We start from the raw sequence: 18,526 nt of genomic DNA, 5'->3' as shown, positions 1-18,526 counted from the left end.
AAGTTTGGTGGTGGTGCTGTTGCACAACTAATTTACTAAAATTCATTAGTACCCTTGAAAAGAGTGAATTTTATGGTACCTGAATTGTGTCCCAATTATACTATTTATTTTGTGGTGCTAGGGATTAAACCGTGGGCCTTCTGAATGCTAGGGAAGTAACTGCTCTACCACTGAGCAACACCCCCAGTTTTAAAATACTTTAAAAACAGTATTGCTGTTTTAAAAGGGGACACAGAAAAGACGAACAAGAACATCTGGACAGGCAATGAGAAAAGAAGCATTTCCAGTCTCTGGTGAATTCTAATTTATAGGATAAAAAGTCATTATTTAAGGAGGGCAAGAACCTGTTTCTTTGGCTAAGTCGCAGGATTGTAGACTTCCATCATACTGCCTGACATTTCACAGATAGATTCTCCTTCACTTTTTGGGCTAAAACATGACTGTTCACATGATGGTTTTCAACACTTGCATTATTTCATGAGAAATACTTATCAACACCAATGATTTCATAATCACCATCCCCAAACCACCTCAAGGTTACCATTCCCATACAAACAAACATAAGCAAAACCATTTAGATATTTATTATTAAATTACATAACAAAGCTTCCTCTATACAGTCAGAAAATGCACATTTAGATGAGAACAAAAATTAAGTACAAATACAATAAAATTGGTTCCAAGGAGCTATTTCAAAAGCAAAAGATTAGAAAGTGCATTTGGAAAAGAACAGATTTTAAAAAATCTGTACTGGCATTTTACATGAGGAATTATCTCCATCATGGTAAAGTGTGATTGGGATCGATCTTACTCCCCACCAAGAGCTAACAGGGTAAAGACGGATGCAAACATTTTGGTACTAAAGTCTGATTTTAGGCTAGGTACAAAGAAAATGAGAAAGATCTTTCAAGACATGGCTTGGCTTTGTCTCCGCTTTCTATCCAAATAAAAACCATTAAAATTTACTTGTTTCTTCCTTATTTTCCTTTCCTTTGTGAAACTTAAGGGTATGCAACTTTATAAAAGAATAAACAAGATCAGCTTATTAAGAGCATCATGAAAAACTCTGCATCTTTTTGGAAACCACACTAAATAACCCCTAACCTAAAAGGAGAACAGAACACAATCATTGTAATTTGAATAGGACCCATTTGTTTTTTAGTTATATTTAACACAAAATTCAGGGAGACAATGGACAAAGCCCCAGTGACTTAATATTACAAGTTAGAAAACACAATCAATTTCCAAAAATCATGTTGGCTAGTGATGAATGATAAAGGATTAGAAACCAAAAAGGCTAGACCAGGTCCTAAAAGTCATTTTCACCAGGCTGAGATCAATAGTAAAACAGAAAATTAATGGCAGGAAAACAAATCCAAGGTGCTTCAAGTCATTGCATCACAAGACCTAATAAGTGTATTTTCCTATTTAGATGTATTCACACCCAATATGAAAGAGCTAAGTAAATATTATTTGGTTCCAGGTACAATAAGTCCCCTCAAAGTGTCTCTTCTTATTACCTATCTCCATTCTCAGTTTACTCTGCAACCGAGTACTCGGCACATGGAAAAAGACATTCTCTATAAAAGTAAATTTTGGTACACAGGAGAGTAGATAGTGGAGAAGGAAAACCCTCTTCTAATCTTAGAAAAATAACTGATGAGCAATACAGGTTGCAGCATCAACAGTAACAAGAGTCTGGAGACTGCCAGGATGATGATGTACAGCACTTGGATAGCTGGGCTTAACCTTGAGTAATACATTGATAACATTTTTACTAAGTCATCAGTATACATTAAAACAAAATCTTAGACATATGCCATTTGGAGCCAGACATGGTGGTATGTGCCTATAGTTCCAGCTACTTGGGAGGCTTAGACAGGAGGATTGAGAATTTGAGGCCAGCCTGGGCTGGCGAGATTCTTTCTTAAAACAAACAAAACAGCAGCAACAACAACAACAACAAAAAACACCATTTAGAATTTTCTGCCCATTTGTTGCCATTGTTTTTCACATCTTTTAGTAAAGTGGAAAGCTTAGGATGGTTACTAAAAAGATCCAAAAAGGAGAGTTATACATAAAACAATGGTTAAGGAGCACAGCTTCCCTAAGAGGCAGCATTTTCACTGGAACCAGAAACAGACAATTCCTTCTGACCTCTGGGCTCTGACTAGTTTTAACAAGAAACTAACTGTTGGCTCTTGAGCCTAGCAACAGGTCTATAAAGAGGACAGCAAAAAATGGGAGAAAACTAGGTGACTGAAAAAATAAGAAATTCAAACCAGCAATCACAGGATCCAATTTAAGCCCTTCCTGTAAAGGGCACATCCCCATTTCCTTTCTGCCAATAAGGCAGGAACCAGAAAGGAAGGAAGAGCGCCCTCCTGGACTTCCAGGCTCTCTTGGCTCTCTGGGGCTGTATGGGTGGCGGTACTGGGAAGTTAGTCAGACTTATCTGACTCCAACATCTACACCAAACTCTTTAAACTTCCTTGGAAGAACTGTTTTCTCTATTTTCATAAAGAAAATAACCAGCCAAATTCTATTACTTCATCTGAGCACAGCTGTCCTGGAACAGCCCATCAGTCATCAGCATTATTGCGGGCTCAGCTGCAGCTACATTAGCTAGTGTCCAAGTGTTATGCTCACACATCAGCTGTAATGAATGAACCAAATAATCAGACCAGTAGAAAAGACTGGCAGTATAATTAAATAAATAACTTTATTTATGATACTTCAGATTTTATAAGTGCCAATTACATAGCAACTAAAATCCCACAAACTCTAGCTGAGGCACAACCACCTATTAAGGCCCTTTGAAAAATCAAAGATAATAGTGTTGGGGGAGAGAATTTTGTTTTCCCAAAAGAGAATTTAATAAATGAACTTACTTCCCTGATCCTTTAAGGTTCACAGTGGGAAAATTTAACTTTAAGGGTATCTCTAGTCATTGAACTGATCAACCAACCCATATTTAGAAAAATAACCCCCATACTTAAAAAAAAAATATCAAATGCCCTTCATACCCAGAATGTAATAAAACTTTGACACCAGAATGACCAATCTCTCAGTCTCTGTCCCAGATCAGGTGTCAGTTTACCCACAAGATAGTATAGCAGGTCCACCTAAACAGTACCATCTACACACCAAGATGTAGTAAAGAACTACAATCCTTTTATCCCTGTGGCACAGCTAGAGGCCCATACTATAAATACCATAATCAATTTCAATGGGAAAGAGCAGTCTTCTTTAGACGAGGAGTGTAGATGCTGAAGTCTATAAGCTATCTGGAAGTTCAGTAAGACAAGCGATGAATTTACAGAAACTGAGACATGGTAAACTTGAATTCTGGTGGGCAGTTTAAAGTTTTGTCACTGTCCAGAGACAGGTGCAGAAGACACAGAAATCTGTCACAGGTACCTTTACAGTGACATGTCTGGATGTTTGGAGAGCTGAACAGATCTGGAATGAGTACATTTTCACAGAACACAGAATTCCTGGTACATGAGCCAAAAGCTCCTAAACCTTTGCTCCTGAGTTGCAGACCATCTGCAAATGGAATTATCTGGATAGTGAGCCTAATATCCTCTCACATGTGCCAGAGCAGTCCCCTCCCTCCAATACCAGTGCAAATCCTGACATGATGAGAAACAGCTGGAAGCACTTACAACATTGGCTGCAAGTTTCTTTTGTCATGGGAGAACTGAGATTTCATTATCTTGTAGTAGCAAATATTAATCCAATGGAAGGAAAAAAAAATCAAAACAAAGACTTGTTCCTTTAAAAAAAAAGCCTGTCATTCTTACTGTTTTTCCAGCAATACAGTGAACCCCATTGTAATCATAATTGTAAAAAAAGAAAATGATATACTTTTTTTTGCAGTGTTGTTTCAGACAATTTCAAACATGCCAAAGTTGGCCTATCAGCATCTCAAAGAATCTGTGAAAAATGGGATGCCAAAATTTTCCTTGAATACCAAAAGAGTTGGGAACACAGTAAGAATCTATAACATAGATTACCAAGAAAGGACTTGTAATTTCTCATCATGAGTGTTAAATAAAAAGACAAGAATTACTTTTATTCACAACCCAATCTGGTGACTGGAAGAAAAGCAGTCTTTGGACATAGAGAAACTTGGTATTCTGAAGAGTCCAAATGAAAGACCTGGCTGGTATCAGGCTTCAACACCCTCACTGAAGCACAGAAACTCTGTTTTTGATTGGTTTACTTACCTCCTAGGGAGACAATACCAACTGAAAATCTTTTTTTTTTTTTTCCTCTAAATTAAAAACAGAGAAATGCTTGTTAGAAAAGATAGCACAGAAAAACTGTGGCTTCAGCTCAACCCACCCATGTCACAGAGTCCATTGCTCTCAGCTTTGAATTCATCCACTGGTTTGGCTAAAGATCAGGACAGTCAACTTCTCCTTCCTACTTTTCCTTATTCCAGATAAGGGCGTGAAAATGGTGGCGGTCAAGAGTCCCAGGAGGCGTCCCATCAATGGAACGCATACAGCAGCAATAGGATGGTACAAATACCAATTACACCACCCAGGATGAGTGAGTCTCGCCGCTTCCTAAGGTTGATCCTCTGGATCAGGCTGTTCACAGCAGGAAAACGATCTTTGGGAAATCTTTATTAAGGTCATATTTGAAAAAAGTCTCTAGTGAAATGTCAGAGAAATCACAAAAACAGTGATCAGTGAATCCAGAAAGAAGAAGAAATGCAGGACTGAGGGGTTTTTCAGCAAACACACATTTCAAAACTCAGACAAATTCAAGTCTCTCAGTCTTGTGTGTAGTACACAAATAAGAACATGAAAAAAATTAATATATAGAGAGAAGAATAGAGTGATGACAGTTCCCATGTACTGAGGCATTACTGTCAAGCTTCAGGCCAGGGTGGAAGCCAGGGTAGTCAGGAACAGAGGAACTCTGCAGGGCAGGAGGGTACAGTACATCCAGCCATTACCTTCTCCCCCATCCCATTTCCCTTTTATCCTCCACTGACCCTCCTCACTCCTCTTCTCTCAGGAGACTGGGGAGTTTTGCCTGAGGGTTTAAGAGAACATAATCCTCTCCCCAAGAAGGGAAATAACCCTTCTTGGATTCAGGGAATTAGTGGAACCAGCTGTATGGTCTATATAACCAGGGACTGGTGAATTTTTAAACAATTTAACTTTACTTTGCAGCAGGATATAGTAAGAAAGTGGGTTAAAATGCTCTAGCTGTCCTATTTAAAGAACATTAAAAAAAAGGAAAGAGAGGAAAACTTCAATTTTAGGGGTTTTATAACAGTCATGACTGTATTTTACTTAGTATTTCAAGTTTCAAGTTATCTTCATACTTTCACTTGTTTGTATGTTGTAGACCAAAGTGCCCACATGGTTTTGTATTTCTAACAGTTTCTTACAACACCTCTTCAGGTGCAATCCTCTTTGTTAATAGAGGTATTATATCAAGTTCAGGAAAACCAGTAACAAAAACCACCAAGGAAAGCTGGAGTTGTGGCTCAAGTGGTACAGCATCTACCTAACAAGCACAAGGCCTTGAGTTCAACCCTCAGCACCACCAGAAAAACAAAGCAAAACAAAAAACCAAGACCAACCAACCAAGGATAGTAATCAGCTGGAATGATCTTCTCTCCTCGAGAATCTTCAGTGTACTTTCTGTACAAAAATGACTACCACCAGGGACGTTTACTTGTGACTCATATATATGTACTTGTATGCATATATACACATATGTATTTTTTGCAGTACTAGGGACTGAACTCAGAGCCTCATGCTTCTGTGTACTTACTGTTCTACATAGTATATGTTCATGTCTTCTTATCTTGAATTTTCTTCCATGTCTAGAATATTTTACATACTGCAGGCATTAATTTTTTTTTTTTTAACTATACTGGAGCTTGAACTCAGGGCCTTCACCTCGAGCCACTCCACCAACCCAATTTTTTGTGATAGGGTTTTTTGAGATAGGGTTTGGCGAACTATTTGCCTGTGCTGGCTTCAGACCAAGATCCTCCTGATCTCTGACTCCTTAGTAGCTAGGATAACAGGCATGAGCCACCAACACCAGGCACATTAATGCATTTTTTAATTAATTAAGACACCTGGCAGAAACAGTTTTAAAAATGAGGAACAGGATGTAATGAAGTGAAAAACTTTTACAAGATAAAAATCTCATGTAGAGAAAATGCTTCATATTCTCTTGCTCAGTAAAGGATAAACAAATCTACTGAATATATAAATTTTTGCTGGCAGGAAACCTTGTCTATAATGGACATATTTTTGTCTGCTTTGCCTTGAGGCGACTGCCTCTCACTCCTTCTGTAATAATCTATTTCGGAGTCTGTGACTGGGTGGGGCTGACCTTGCCCTCTGCCCTCAGGAGTAAACACAAACTGACCAGTAGCAATATTCCTCCTTGGGCAGTGGCTGGGTTAGGAATGCACAGTGATTCAAATTGGAGCAACCATGGTCCCCTTGGGGCTTTCTGACAGCTGTTAGAAAGGACACCCTTTTTCCACAGTCTTTTGAGCTGATATCTTAGCCATCTCTATCACTGTGAGGAGAAAGCCTGCCTGAGAATGAGGCTAACACAGGAAAGCAGAGATCCTTGATGGGGAAGGGAGGGAAAAAGTGGTAAAAGGAGCTCCCTGAAGATAGAATCTAAGCCACTGAATCCAGCCACACCTTAAGTCAAATTCTACCCCTAGGTTTTACTGTTACATGAACATATTATTTCCCTCCTTTTCTCCTTTAACTTGGTCTGAATTAGGTTTCTGTTAATACCTCACACCCATTTTATTTGATTTTTTGGACATACATTCTTTTGGAATGACTGTAAAATTTGTGAATGGCATCTATAGTAGGCACTATGCTGGCATACAGCTTTACCTTAAAAGAACTTGGGGTTGAGCAGGGACAAATATGTCCAGGATACAGAAGAGGACAGGAAGAACAAATTTGAATGGAAAACTTGGAAAGGCTTCAATGTTTTAAATAACCCCACTATCCAATTCCCACTTCCATTTTAAAGTTTCAATGGTTCCACTAAACAGAAATTCTTTTATATTTACTAAATAGTCTCTGCTTTTGCTGACCACCAAGTTCATAGTTTAAGAAAGAGCCTGGCATGCTCATGCTGGCATGAGCCTGGCATGGTGGCATATGACTATAACCTCAGCACTTGGGAGGCAGAGGCAGGAGGATTGGGAATTTGAGGCCAGCCTGAGCTACACTGTGAGACCTTGTCTCAAAAAACCAAGGGCAGGGGGAGTAGTTCACTGGTGGACTAGCATGCACGAGGCCCTGGATTCAATCTCCAGCATCGTAGAATAGAAAGACAGCCTGTTAGCTACTCAGGAGACTAAGGAGGGAGGATCATTTGAGCCCAGAAGTTCAATACCAGTCTGGGCAACATAGTAAGACCTTGCCTAAAAAAGAAAAGAGGGGAGGGGAGGGAAAAAGAGGGGAAGAGAGGAAAGAAAAAAAGACACAATTTCACAGAAAATGCAATGAGAACTAAAAACCTGAATATTTAATTTGCTGTATAATACTACCTGTGGACTTAAGCCAAGCCACTTTTCTGAGCCCAGTTCTTTACCTGCAAAACAGCAATAACAATTTCTGTACTCTCCCCTCGGTGGTAATGACAGAGTGAGATACTGCATGTGGCGGTATCTGTAAGCTGTGTAGCACACTGCATAAACTGTAAGCGACTTTGGATGTGTGGTTTTACACTAGGGTAACAGGGCCAGAACAAAATTCACAAAACATTGGGAAATACCAACAAACTTCAGGAATATCCTTTCCCTTAGGCAAATAGGTATCAAACCAAAAGTGTCCTTAAATTGATCTAGGACCAGAAAATACTCAAATTTTGAAAATTATAGGCCCTTCCTGCCACACTTATTGGGGAAGAAAGCTTTCTTTTCCTCCCTAAAAAGCTTGTCTTCTCAGAGTAGTAGGTTAGCAGTTTCCCTTCTGGGCTTCTTGGCAGTATTAGAATCCTAAATTGGTAATTCTAAGTTGGGAAACAAAAAAATTAAAAAGTGGAGGTCACAACAAACAAGCAGAGAATCTATTCTGGAATTCAGCTGTATATTACCCTCTATCCAAGTTACAACATATCAATGTGTAAGGCTGTCTCCTCTGGTCCCCTTCCAATGTTCAGCCACTGAACTTATTCTCCAAACTGAAAAAATAAAATATGATTTAGGATGTTTAGGTAAGAACAAATATTCTGGGGAGTCCTAACATGGATTCTGAGCTTTTTTTTTTTTTTTTAATTGTTTTGTTTTATTTATTTACTTACTTACTTATGAGATAGTATCTCACTATGTAGCCTAGGCCTTGAATTTGCAATCTTGCCTCTATGTTCGAAGTGATGGAATTATAGGACTGTACCACACCACACCAAGCCTGAGTTTTCAAAGTAAAATAATTTTGTGAATAATTTTTAAACTCTGTTTTTTTCTACATCTACTAATATTTAGCCTCTGGTGCTCAGTCTTCTAGACTGAGCTTAACAGCATGAACTTTCACAAATTAAGAAGTATTTGTATTGTGTAATTACCAAGGGGTTCTTCTGCTACTGATCCTGGCTACCTGCTCCCCTACAAAACAAACAAACAAACAAAAAAGCATAGACACATACACACCAACATGATTTAAACTTTCAAAAAGGATACTGGCCAAAGTGTTCATTTTGCTGTGAATTGACTTCAGCATTCCTCTTTGAGAAGTCATATTTTCTTTTGTTGCCATAGCAATGCTTAAAAAAAAAAAAGAAGCAATTAGATTGGCATTTGAAATTACCCTGCATGGATTCATCACACCTCTAAAAGTAAACAGAAAACTAAGGTAAGCAACACCATCTTAGAAAGCATCAGGAAGGAAAATGGCAGAAAAAAAAATCACTTCCTGTGATATCTCCCCATTTTTCTGAATGACCCCACTGCTATCTGACACATTTCCTATGTTTTCTTCAAAATAACAAACAAGACATTAACAAACAAGTCATATATTACAAAAGCTTCATGAAATAGTTTTAAAAGGGATCAGCTACTAAAATATTCTTAATCAGGAAAACGTGTTGACAGGGAAGTAGAGAATTAAAACCACAGAAATAGAACCACAAATATGCACTCATATATGACCAGCCCTCAATGTATGAACAAATTAGGTTTTAAAACTCTACTTGAGAATCACTAAGTAGATTTTGGGACAGGCATGCACCATTATGCTAGATTTCTAAGGCCACTGACAAAGGTCACAGATTCATTAAATATGACTGTGAAAGGGGGAAAGTGATCTCTTCGGACTACTCTGATGTTCTGTTTAAAAGAATCTGAGTTAATACCTTTTTGCTATTACTTCTAGGATGCCTTATTTTCTATGATCTTACCTCCCCAGACATTAGAATCCTAGAGAGCAGGGTCATATCCATTTTGGTATGTAACATACAGGGGAGTGCTTTAGATACTGCCATTCTAAACAGCTGTAGGAAATGGAAAGCTATGGGACAATTTCAAAAATATCTGAAACATTAAAAAAAAGCAATAGAGATTGTGATTCTGGGAAGATGGTGGCCTGGGTGCAAATTCCTGATCTATCTCTGGTTCACTGTTCTCCAGAGTAACACCAGAGCAAAAGCACACATGCTGGGGAGAGTCCATCTAGGTCTTGAGATCTCCAGCCAGCCAGCCAGATGGAGCGCTATACTTTCTCGAGGGAGGAAACAACCAAGAACAAATGGCAGGGAGACCTAAAGTTTTCTTCAAGTCGTGGGCGAAAACTCAGGTTTCCTTGCTTTTTGAGGAATCTAGATAGTGGAAGTTTGTGGATCTGCCTATATAGGGGCTACAGCAGTGGACTGAACTGCTCTGGGCCCTGTAACTGGAACAGACTGCTACTCACAGACACAGACTTAAAAGCAGAGGGCTTATAGTCTAGTAGCTGGTGAGATGCTTAGCTCCTAAAGAGGACAATTTTCTCAGCAGTCCATTGTCAGATGATATGCCACTGCTTGAATCTCTAACACTTTGGCCTATCCAGGAGCTGATGAATACATTTTTGGACTAGTAAAACCTCAGAGAATAAACCATCAGATATCTTGTGAGAGGGAGTATACTAAACAAACAACAAATAGTAGAAACTTTAATTCCAAGATTGAGAAGGAAAAGAAGAAACAAAAGTGTGTAAATGACAACAAATAAAACAGTAACAAAAAAAATCCCATAAAGCTGGTAACCTCCAAGAACAAAGTCATAAGGCACAAGATGAGTTCGGTTTGCACTGGGACTGCTTGGGAAACCCAAGAGAAGCTGCCCAAAGAGCTGGTCAGTAAATGGTCACTAAAGATAAGAAAGGAAATTAGGACTGTGGACAGGCAAATGAGAGATCTCCAAAGGGAAGAAGATAAAGTGAGATGATCTGTGAAAGATGTTGCCAAGAAAGACCAGAGGATGTCTGTGGGGTTCTGGCCAAGATGATCAGATGAACTTGCACACAAACTGTGCTCATGGGAGATGAGCAGCTGGCAGTCTTGTATGTGGCCAGGTCCCTATAGAAGAGCACAGATGAAGGTCACACATTCTCATTAAGCTCCCAGAAACCAGGTCATCAGGCAGGAGCTGTCCAAAGAGATAACAAAGGCTGGGACCATACAAAGAGATATCAGACAAATCTTTTTTTTTTTTCTCCAGATAGGATATTACTGTAGTCCAGGATGGCCTTGAACTCACAATCTTCCTGCCTCAGCTTCCTGAGTGCTGGGATTACAGCTGTGCACCACCATGCCAGCTCAAGAGGACACCTTCCTTTTTTGGGGGGATGGTGGGAGAGGACACTTTCTAAAGAAAAGATAGGAAGAAATGAAAGGAGGAGCAGAAATGGAAATTGACAAAATTCTGTTTGTAATACAGCAGGAGCCTTGGGCAAAGCATTATCTGTTTAAAAACAGGCATTAAGTTTTGTATAAAGTAACAGAACTCAAACCTAGGCTGAGTAATGAGGCCATTCTCTGAATCATATATGCCTCTGTGTTTTAAATTTAGGACTTATCACTATCTCCTGAGCACTTCAACTCACAAGCAGATAGAGATTAAGAAATAGTTCCCACTAAGCACTTTGTATTCCTTGGAGACTAGATATCCTCATCATATATTACATTATTACCTTGTTGAATATGCATGATTTCCAGTACCACATAAAGTACATCTAGACATCCTTTCCCATCTCATCCCATCATTTGGAGTCGAGCTGAGTGAAATCTAGACTATTATTTCAAGGATCAAATACTTACAAGGCAAAATACAAGCTCCAAATAATATATAATGCTTTTAAAAATGATAAATCATTGATGTGCTTACTGGAACTTCAACTTTTGTACCTGCTCTGTGAACTATACTCAGTTACTTATTTTTTCAATAACAGATGATACTAAATAAAGCTGAATAAAAATTTAAGTTTATAAATATTAGTTCTTTTCAATAAATTAACATCAAAATCTATGTTCAGTTATGCAGTAAATTGTGACATAGGGAATATGCAGAAATAATTATTTGAACTTATATTTTATATTATCCATACATATATAACCACAACTAGCTTTATATTCTGTAAAATTTCACCTATCATACTTATCATATTTTGAAACAAAGGGTAATATTCAATAAAAAACCCTCTAAGAGCATCTTTTTTTTTTGGTGGCACTGGGGGTTGAAAACCCAGGGCCTTCCACTTGCTAGGCAGGCACTCTACTACTTAAGCCACACCTCCAGACCTTTTTGGCTTTAGTTACTTTTCAGATAAGGGCTCATGTTTTTTGCCCAGGGCTCGCCTCAGATCAGGATCCTATTATCTATGGCTCCTATTTACAGTAGGACTCCTCAAAGGAGTTATTTCAACTTCTATTCTATTAGTGTTGGGGGTGGAATTCAGGGCCTTGTGAGTGCCTGACAAATGCTCTACCACAAAGCAACACTTCAAGCCCTCTCTCACATTATCATTAATCTTCACAACAATCTTATAGGAAAGATATTATCATCAACCTCATGATTTAAAACACTGATAAGAAAATAAAGATGTGCAAATAAAAATTAAGAACTGCATTTGGTCAAGAAAGAGAAAGCAAAACTTCTCTAAGTTAGAGACTACACCTGATAGGCTGCAGTTTGCCTCACAAAGTTACTCAATCTTTAACTTCTAGAAAGAATGATCTTTGGAAGGAATGTGCTTATAAGATCCCAGATTTTGAGTTTCCAATCCTGGGACTTCTGTAGACTTACAGTCTCAAAAAGACATTGCTTACTAAGAACCCCCTCACGATAGCTCCTCGGCAACTAACTAATCATCTATAGCTCAATGTATGAAGAGACCCTCAGCACCAATCTAAAATTCAATATAACTTATGTCTCTATCAGGGCCAACTGGAAACTGTTCGGGGGACCATGGGTGTATCTCAGTGGTAGAGATCTTGTCTAGCAAGGCCCAGGTTCAATCCCAAGGTACCATAAACAAACAATGTTCTCCTTATTTTGCTTTAAAAATCCAGTCCTCCTTCCCTTGATGGAATGCTTTTTGGTTCTATTTTGTACTGGAATAAAGCTGTCTTTGCATTTACTTTAACATCATTTCTTGTTTTATAAAGGTTCCAAGAAGTTAAAGTAGCTTATTCAAGGCTGGTGGCTCATGCCTGTAATCCTAGCTACTCAGGAGACAGAGATCAGGAGGATCGAGGTTCAAAGCCAGCCCAGGCAAATAGTTTGTGAGATCCTATCTCAAAAAAATCCATCCCAAAAAGTTGCTGGTGGGAGTGGCTCAAGGTGTACGCCCTGAGTTCAAACCCTAGTACCGAAAGAAAGAAAAAAAAAAGAATATGTTCAATACCACAAAAAAATAGAATAGGGGTGGAGGGAAAGAGAAAGTGATGAAAATATAAAGAAGTCGGGCACTGGTGACTCATGCCTGTAATCTTAGCAACTCAGAAGGCAGAGATCAGGAGGATAGAGGTTCAAGGACAGCTCAGGCAAATAGTTCGAGAGACCCTATTTCGAAAAACCCTTCACAAAAAAGGACTGGTGGAGTGGCCCTAAGTTCAAGCCCTCGTACCGCAAAAAAAAAAAAGTGCAGTGGCTCATGCTCGTAACCTCACACTTGGGAGGCAGAGATTAGGAGTATCATAGTTAAAGGCCAGCCCAGGCAAACTAATAAAGCTGGTGGCATTTACCTGTCCTCGCAGCTATGCAGGAAGCAAAAATAGAAGGATCTTGGTCCAGGCTGGCCCAGGTATAATTATGAGACTCTATTTGGATAACACCCAAAGCAAAAAGGGCTGGGGACACAGTCAAGTAGTAGAGTGCCTCCTGGCAAGCCCAAGGCCCTGAGTTCAAACCCCTAGTACCAAAAAAAAAAAAAAAGTAGCTTATCCAAGAAGAGAAATCTAATAGTAGCACAGCCAGATTTCAAACCAAACAATACTCCAAGCCTGAATTCTTTCTACCAAGTGGTAAACATACGAATGGTTTAGAGAGACTTGTGGCTTTATAGTAAGGAGACTCCAATTTGGGGATCTGAATCCTCAGTATTAACTAGTCATGTGACCAAAGGCAAATTAGTTTCTTTTTTGTTTTGGAGTTTGTACCTAATGAATCAATGTCTTCTTCCTCATGGGTAATTTAGAAGATTAAATACAATAGGACATACAAGACATGCTAGCACAGGACCAAGGACCCATAGTAAAAACACAATGTGTGCTGTTTTCATGGACCTCCTTCTACCTTTATGGAAAACAATGTTTTCATAGAGACCATACTTACTTAATTTGCTTTTTTGTGGGGTATGTGTATGGCAGTTCTGGGGTTTGAACTCAGGGCTTCATGCTTGCTAGGCAGGCACTATGCTACTTAAGCCACACATCTAGCCCCTTTTTGCTTTAGCTAATTTTCTAGATGAGGTCTCACAGTCTTTGCCCAGGGCCAGCCTAGGACCTCAATCCTCCAAACCTGTGCCTCCCTCATAGGTGGGATTACAGGCCTGCACCACCACGCTTGGCCCTTTAATTTACTTTTTTTTCTGATTATAAACTAGATATATAAAAATTCATCAAACTTAGAATTAAGCAATTCAAATTAACAAATAAATGTCCCTTTGTTTAAGATATTAAATACTACTGGAGCAGATTTTCTATAGCTGCTATAACAGAAACCAAGTCTACATAAATGGCACAAATGATATTTACCAAACCAGTTTAAGGTTATTTTCAACTAAAAAGTGAGACTAAAGAGAGAGAGGCTAAAAATATTAAGTATGAATTAATTTGAAAAATTAAATAAAACAGCCTAATTCTAAGAACTAAGGAAATAAATATTTTGGGCTTCAAGTATCTATTATAAAAGGGTTGGTGGAGTGGCTCAAGTGGTAAAGTACCTGCCTAGCAAGGATGAGGCCCTGAGTTCAAACCCCAGTACTGCCAACAAAACAAAACAAACAAACAAGAAACAAAACAAACAAAAAATATCTATTAGAAGAGAAGGTCACAGTAAACATATATTACCGTCTAATGAAATTCTTTTCTTAAGGATGACTTGACTTTCGCTTCAGTTAATAGAGTTAACTTGATCAGTAATTAAATGTATGTGCAAGTAAACACCAAGGAAATAAAACAACAAAAAAAATTCCTACCTTATTGTTTCTTCTATTAGACGATCTGAGCTGCAAATAAAAAGAAAATTCCAATCTTGGAATTATTAAACACATATTTGTCACTCGTGCTTAATATTTCTATATTTATAAACTTTTCAGCCATTTATATACACAGAATACCTAGACTTTTAAAAGCACTTGGAAAAAATTCTTAATTCTGAAATGAATTTTTCTACATGTATATAATTTATATCTTTTTATTTGTTAAGCTAAATATTTTTCCACAGAGACACCTGATTATTAAAGTCAGAATAGTCTTAATGACAGCATAAAGAAATCAAAGTTCTTTAATCTAGATGGCTCAAAGTTGTTACCACTTCTACTCAAAACATAAGAATTACAACTAACTTGTTGAAACAGGACAGGCAAAGACAGTTCTGATGCCTCTAAGTACTAATTATTTACACCTTAAAGTTTCTTCCTTTTTATGGAAAGTGTTTTTTTAACTAAACCAAACTTCAGCTTACTAAACCTTAGAATTCAACAATGTGAATAAAGACAACAAATAGGCACCTCTGACTTGCAAACTGTATGCCTTTATGCATCACATATTGGAAAGAAGAAACAAAAAAGCCACTTTAGGGAGGAATTTATGCATTTGGTAAAGGGATAGCTTTCTAGCAGAAAGAAGGAAAACCATCTTCTAGACTTCAGTAGGCAGTCAAAATACTTGTATGTTGTTTCCCCATCCCCCAACTCTTCTTTCCAAAAGAATGTCAAAGCTAATTCTATAGAACAGCAAGTTGAAGTTCTACTGTAAAGTAGTGGGCTGCAAAATCCAAGTTACTGCATGAATTAAGGAACAAAGATAAGCTTTAAAATATCATAAATACCTTTTATAAATTCTGTGATTAAGAATTTAAAAAATTATAAAGATGGTGGTTAAAGTCAGATGTGGCTGCTTACATGCTGGCTTCACCACATATTAGCTAACTGGTATTAGACAGGTTTCTCTGTGCCTGGTGACAACAGCTCATTCAGAGAATTAAAGGAATTTATGCATGTAATGGTTAGATCAGTACCCGGCACAAAATAAACACTATTTTTGCTATTATGGTAGTTCCTCAATAACAACATACTGATTCTGAATCTAAGTACAAAGCTGCTATAAATTTCTAGCTAAACTCACTATTCTGGTGAAACCTCTTCATTAAGTATGCATTTATTTATTCTTTTAACAAATGCATATAGAAGTGCTCCTGGAGGGTACTGGGTCAGATAGGGGCTTCAATGAGGCATTAACCATTACAGACTTTACAATGAGACAACAACACAGATCAACAGCTGTGTTGGTAAAGTGGCCACAGGGTTACAAAGAGAGAGTCACTTGGTTAATAGCTTTCTGTTCAACACAGTAGTTCAGTTGATTATTCTCATCAGGGCCTCTTATAGTTCATTAAAGACCAAAAACAAAACAAAACCCCAGGCAGTGATATGAAAATAAGGAGTTCTATTGCCAATCTCAATAAACTAGTTTTGTGCTAACAGCTTTATTTTAGATAAAAATCAATGAAATAAACTATTAAATGTGTAACAGCAGACAAGCCATTAATCTGCTAATTTTAAGAATAATGATAGTGAATATTAGGAAGGGCTAATCAGGACCCAAGTCCTGTCCTAAATGCCTTACTGCTTTAACTTAATCCTCACAAAACAAACTCTAGAAGATTGATTCTATCACTCTCTTTATTTACAAAAATGGGAAACTGAGGCCTAGAGGCAGGGAGTAATTTGCTCAACAGTCACATAGTTATTAGGCAGAGCTGGGATTCAAACTGAAGCAGTCTGACGTCAGAGATATATCTCTTGCTGTTTCAATAAATGACAGCTATCTTCCCCGGTCTTCTTTCTCCATAATCAGTCCCAGTTTTTTCCCTACTTCTAGACTAGCTCTCATCCCTATTCCAGCAAGAATCACAGAAAGATCCTGTTAAGAGGATGAAAATACAAAATATTTACAAGCCACGTATCTGAAAAAAGCCAGTCTTTCTAGTCTGGAGGAGGCTATAAACACCACCAAATGTTGGCAGGGATATGGAGAAACTGGATTATTTACTTACTACTTGTGGGAATATAAAATGATACATGCCTCAGTGGAAAACAGTTTTGCAGTTTAGATACCTTAAAAAACTAACACACAACCACCATATGACTCAACAATCCTCTCCTGGACATTTATCTGAGAAATGAGAACTTACATTCACACAAAAACCTGTATCCACATGTTTATAGCAACTTTATTTATGACAGACAAAAACAAACTGTGTAGTCTATCCATACTATGGAATACTACTACTCAGCAATAAAAGCAATGAGCCACAGATACATGCAACAACCTGGATGGATTTCCAGAGAATTATGGTTAGTGAAAAAAGCCAATCTTTCTACTATGGAGGATGAGGCAGAGAACAATTCTTAAGTCCAGGAGTTTGAGGCCAGTCTGGTTTGAGATCCCATTTCAAACAAATGAATGAACAAACAAAACAACACAATAAAGAAGCCACACATTCTTGAAGTGACAAAATTTAGATATGCAGAATGTTTTAGTGACTGTCAAGGGGTAATGAAGGGAATGGGGGGGGGGGAAGTACATACTCTGTATCTTGTTTATATTAATGTCAATATCCTGGGGGAAAATGGTAAAGAATATACAAGATGCATTAGTTCTTACAATTGTATATAAATTGTAATGTATACAAATCCATAATCAACTCAAGAAGTTAAAAATTAATAAACAGAATGTTGACCAGTGTATCAAATGACAACCCTAACAAAAACTCAATGCCAATTTTGATTGACTATAAAGCTACACACCTTAAGTGGTATACAAATGTGAAACAGCATTGAGAAAAACTGAAAAAACATTCTGCAGAAATTCATTTCTGTCTAACTTGGTAAGCCTGCTTGGGAATAAATGCAAAAATAAAAAGCATTTCATACAAATTATCAGAAAGTCAGCGAGATATGCTTCATTATTACCCTTCTACAAGATCTGAAGATATATCATTTCTCTTTTTTTGTTCTTTTATTTTATCATTTTTACATTTACTTACATGTGTATACATTGTTTGTGCCACCTCCCCCCCTCCCAACGAACCCCCCAAGCATTTCTCTTGTATGTCATTTTAACTGCTAAGGTCAGAGCTAAAGTTCAGTAATTAACCACAAGCCTGCCTAACTACAGAAAATAAACTCAATATTATATTCCAAGAAAATGATCTCGAAGAAGTGGGGTTAGGATGGTCACTAAGGAATAGTTTTTTACGTAATTACACATAAAGAAACTCTGCTATTTTTTGGCACACAAATACAACCCTTGTTTTACGTAATGAGTACTTTCTTTAAGGTACTCATGTCAGAAGACATTTTGGCCAACTTAAATCATATTTTAAATGTAATAAAACCATTTTTTTTCAGGCCAGGAGTGGTGGTACACACCTATAATTCTGGCTCTTGGGAAGCTGAAGCAGGAGGAAAGAGTTTAGGGACTGCCTGAACTATATAAACTCTGTCTCAAAACACCACCACCACCACCACCAAACCCAAAATCCACCCATTTTTCATTTACACAAATCAAATAAAAAATCTTGTAAGGCAAATATTCATGTCTCTACTTATTTTCAATTCTCTTTGTAAAATCAAATTTTCACATAATAGGTTTTCTTAAAAGAGTATAACTACCTTTGATTATGGTAATTAATCTGAACTGCAGTCAAAGAAAACAGTATTGGTTGGATTACGTGAAAAGCAAAACAACCTAAGAAAGACTAAAATTATAACCTCAAATAAACTAACCTATGGAAGAAGGGGTT

The 18,526-nt window shown here is 37.7% G+C and overlaps 1 protein-coding gene across 2 annotated transcripts in view; it reads right to left on the bottom strand.

Moving 5' to 3' along the window:
- Positions 1 to 561: 561 nt before the first annotated feature.
- Gosr1 (golgi SNAP receptor complex member 1) overlaps positions 562 to 18,526 on the bottom strand; it is a 41,403-nt gene continuing 23,438 nt past the window's right edge. For both annotated transcript variants that reach the window (XM_074046545.1, XM_020178822.2), the window contains exons 7-9: positions 14,694 to 14,723; positions 8,699 to 8,781; positions 562 to 4,623 (exon numbers count right to left, since the gene is read on the bottom strand). In XM_074046545.1, coding sequence (XP_073902646.1) covers positions 4,499 to 4,623; positions 8,699 to 8,781; positions 14,694 to 14,723 — 238 coding nt within the window. In that variant the 3' untranslated portion in view covers positions 562 to 4,498. The remainder of the gene's footprint in view (positions 4,624 to 8,698; positions 8,782 to 14,693; positions 14,724 to 18,526) is intronic.

Source organism: Castor canadensis, chromosome 11, assembly GCF_047511655.1.
Source record: "Castor canadensis chromosome 11, mCasCan1.hap1v2, whole genome shotgun sequence".
Lineage (NCBI taxonomy): Eukaryota > Metazoa > Chordata > Mammalia > Rodentia > Castoridae > Castor > Castor canadensis.
The sequence above is the reverse complement of the archived record's forward strand: the minus strand, read 5'-3'. Positions and strand labels throughout refer to the sequence as shown.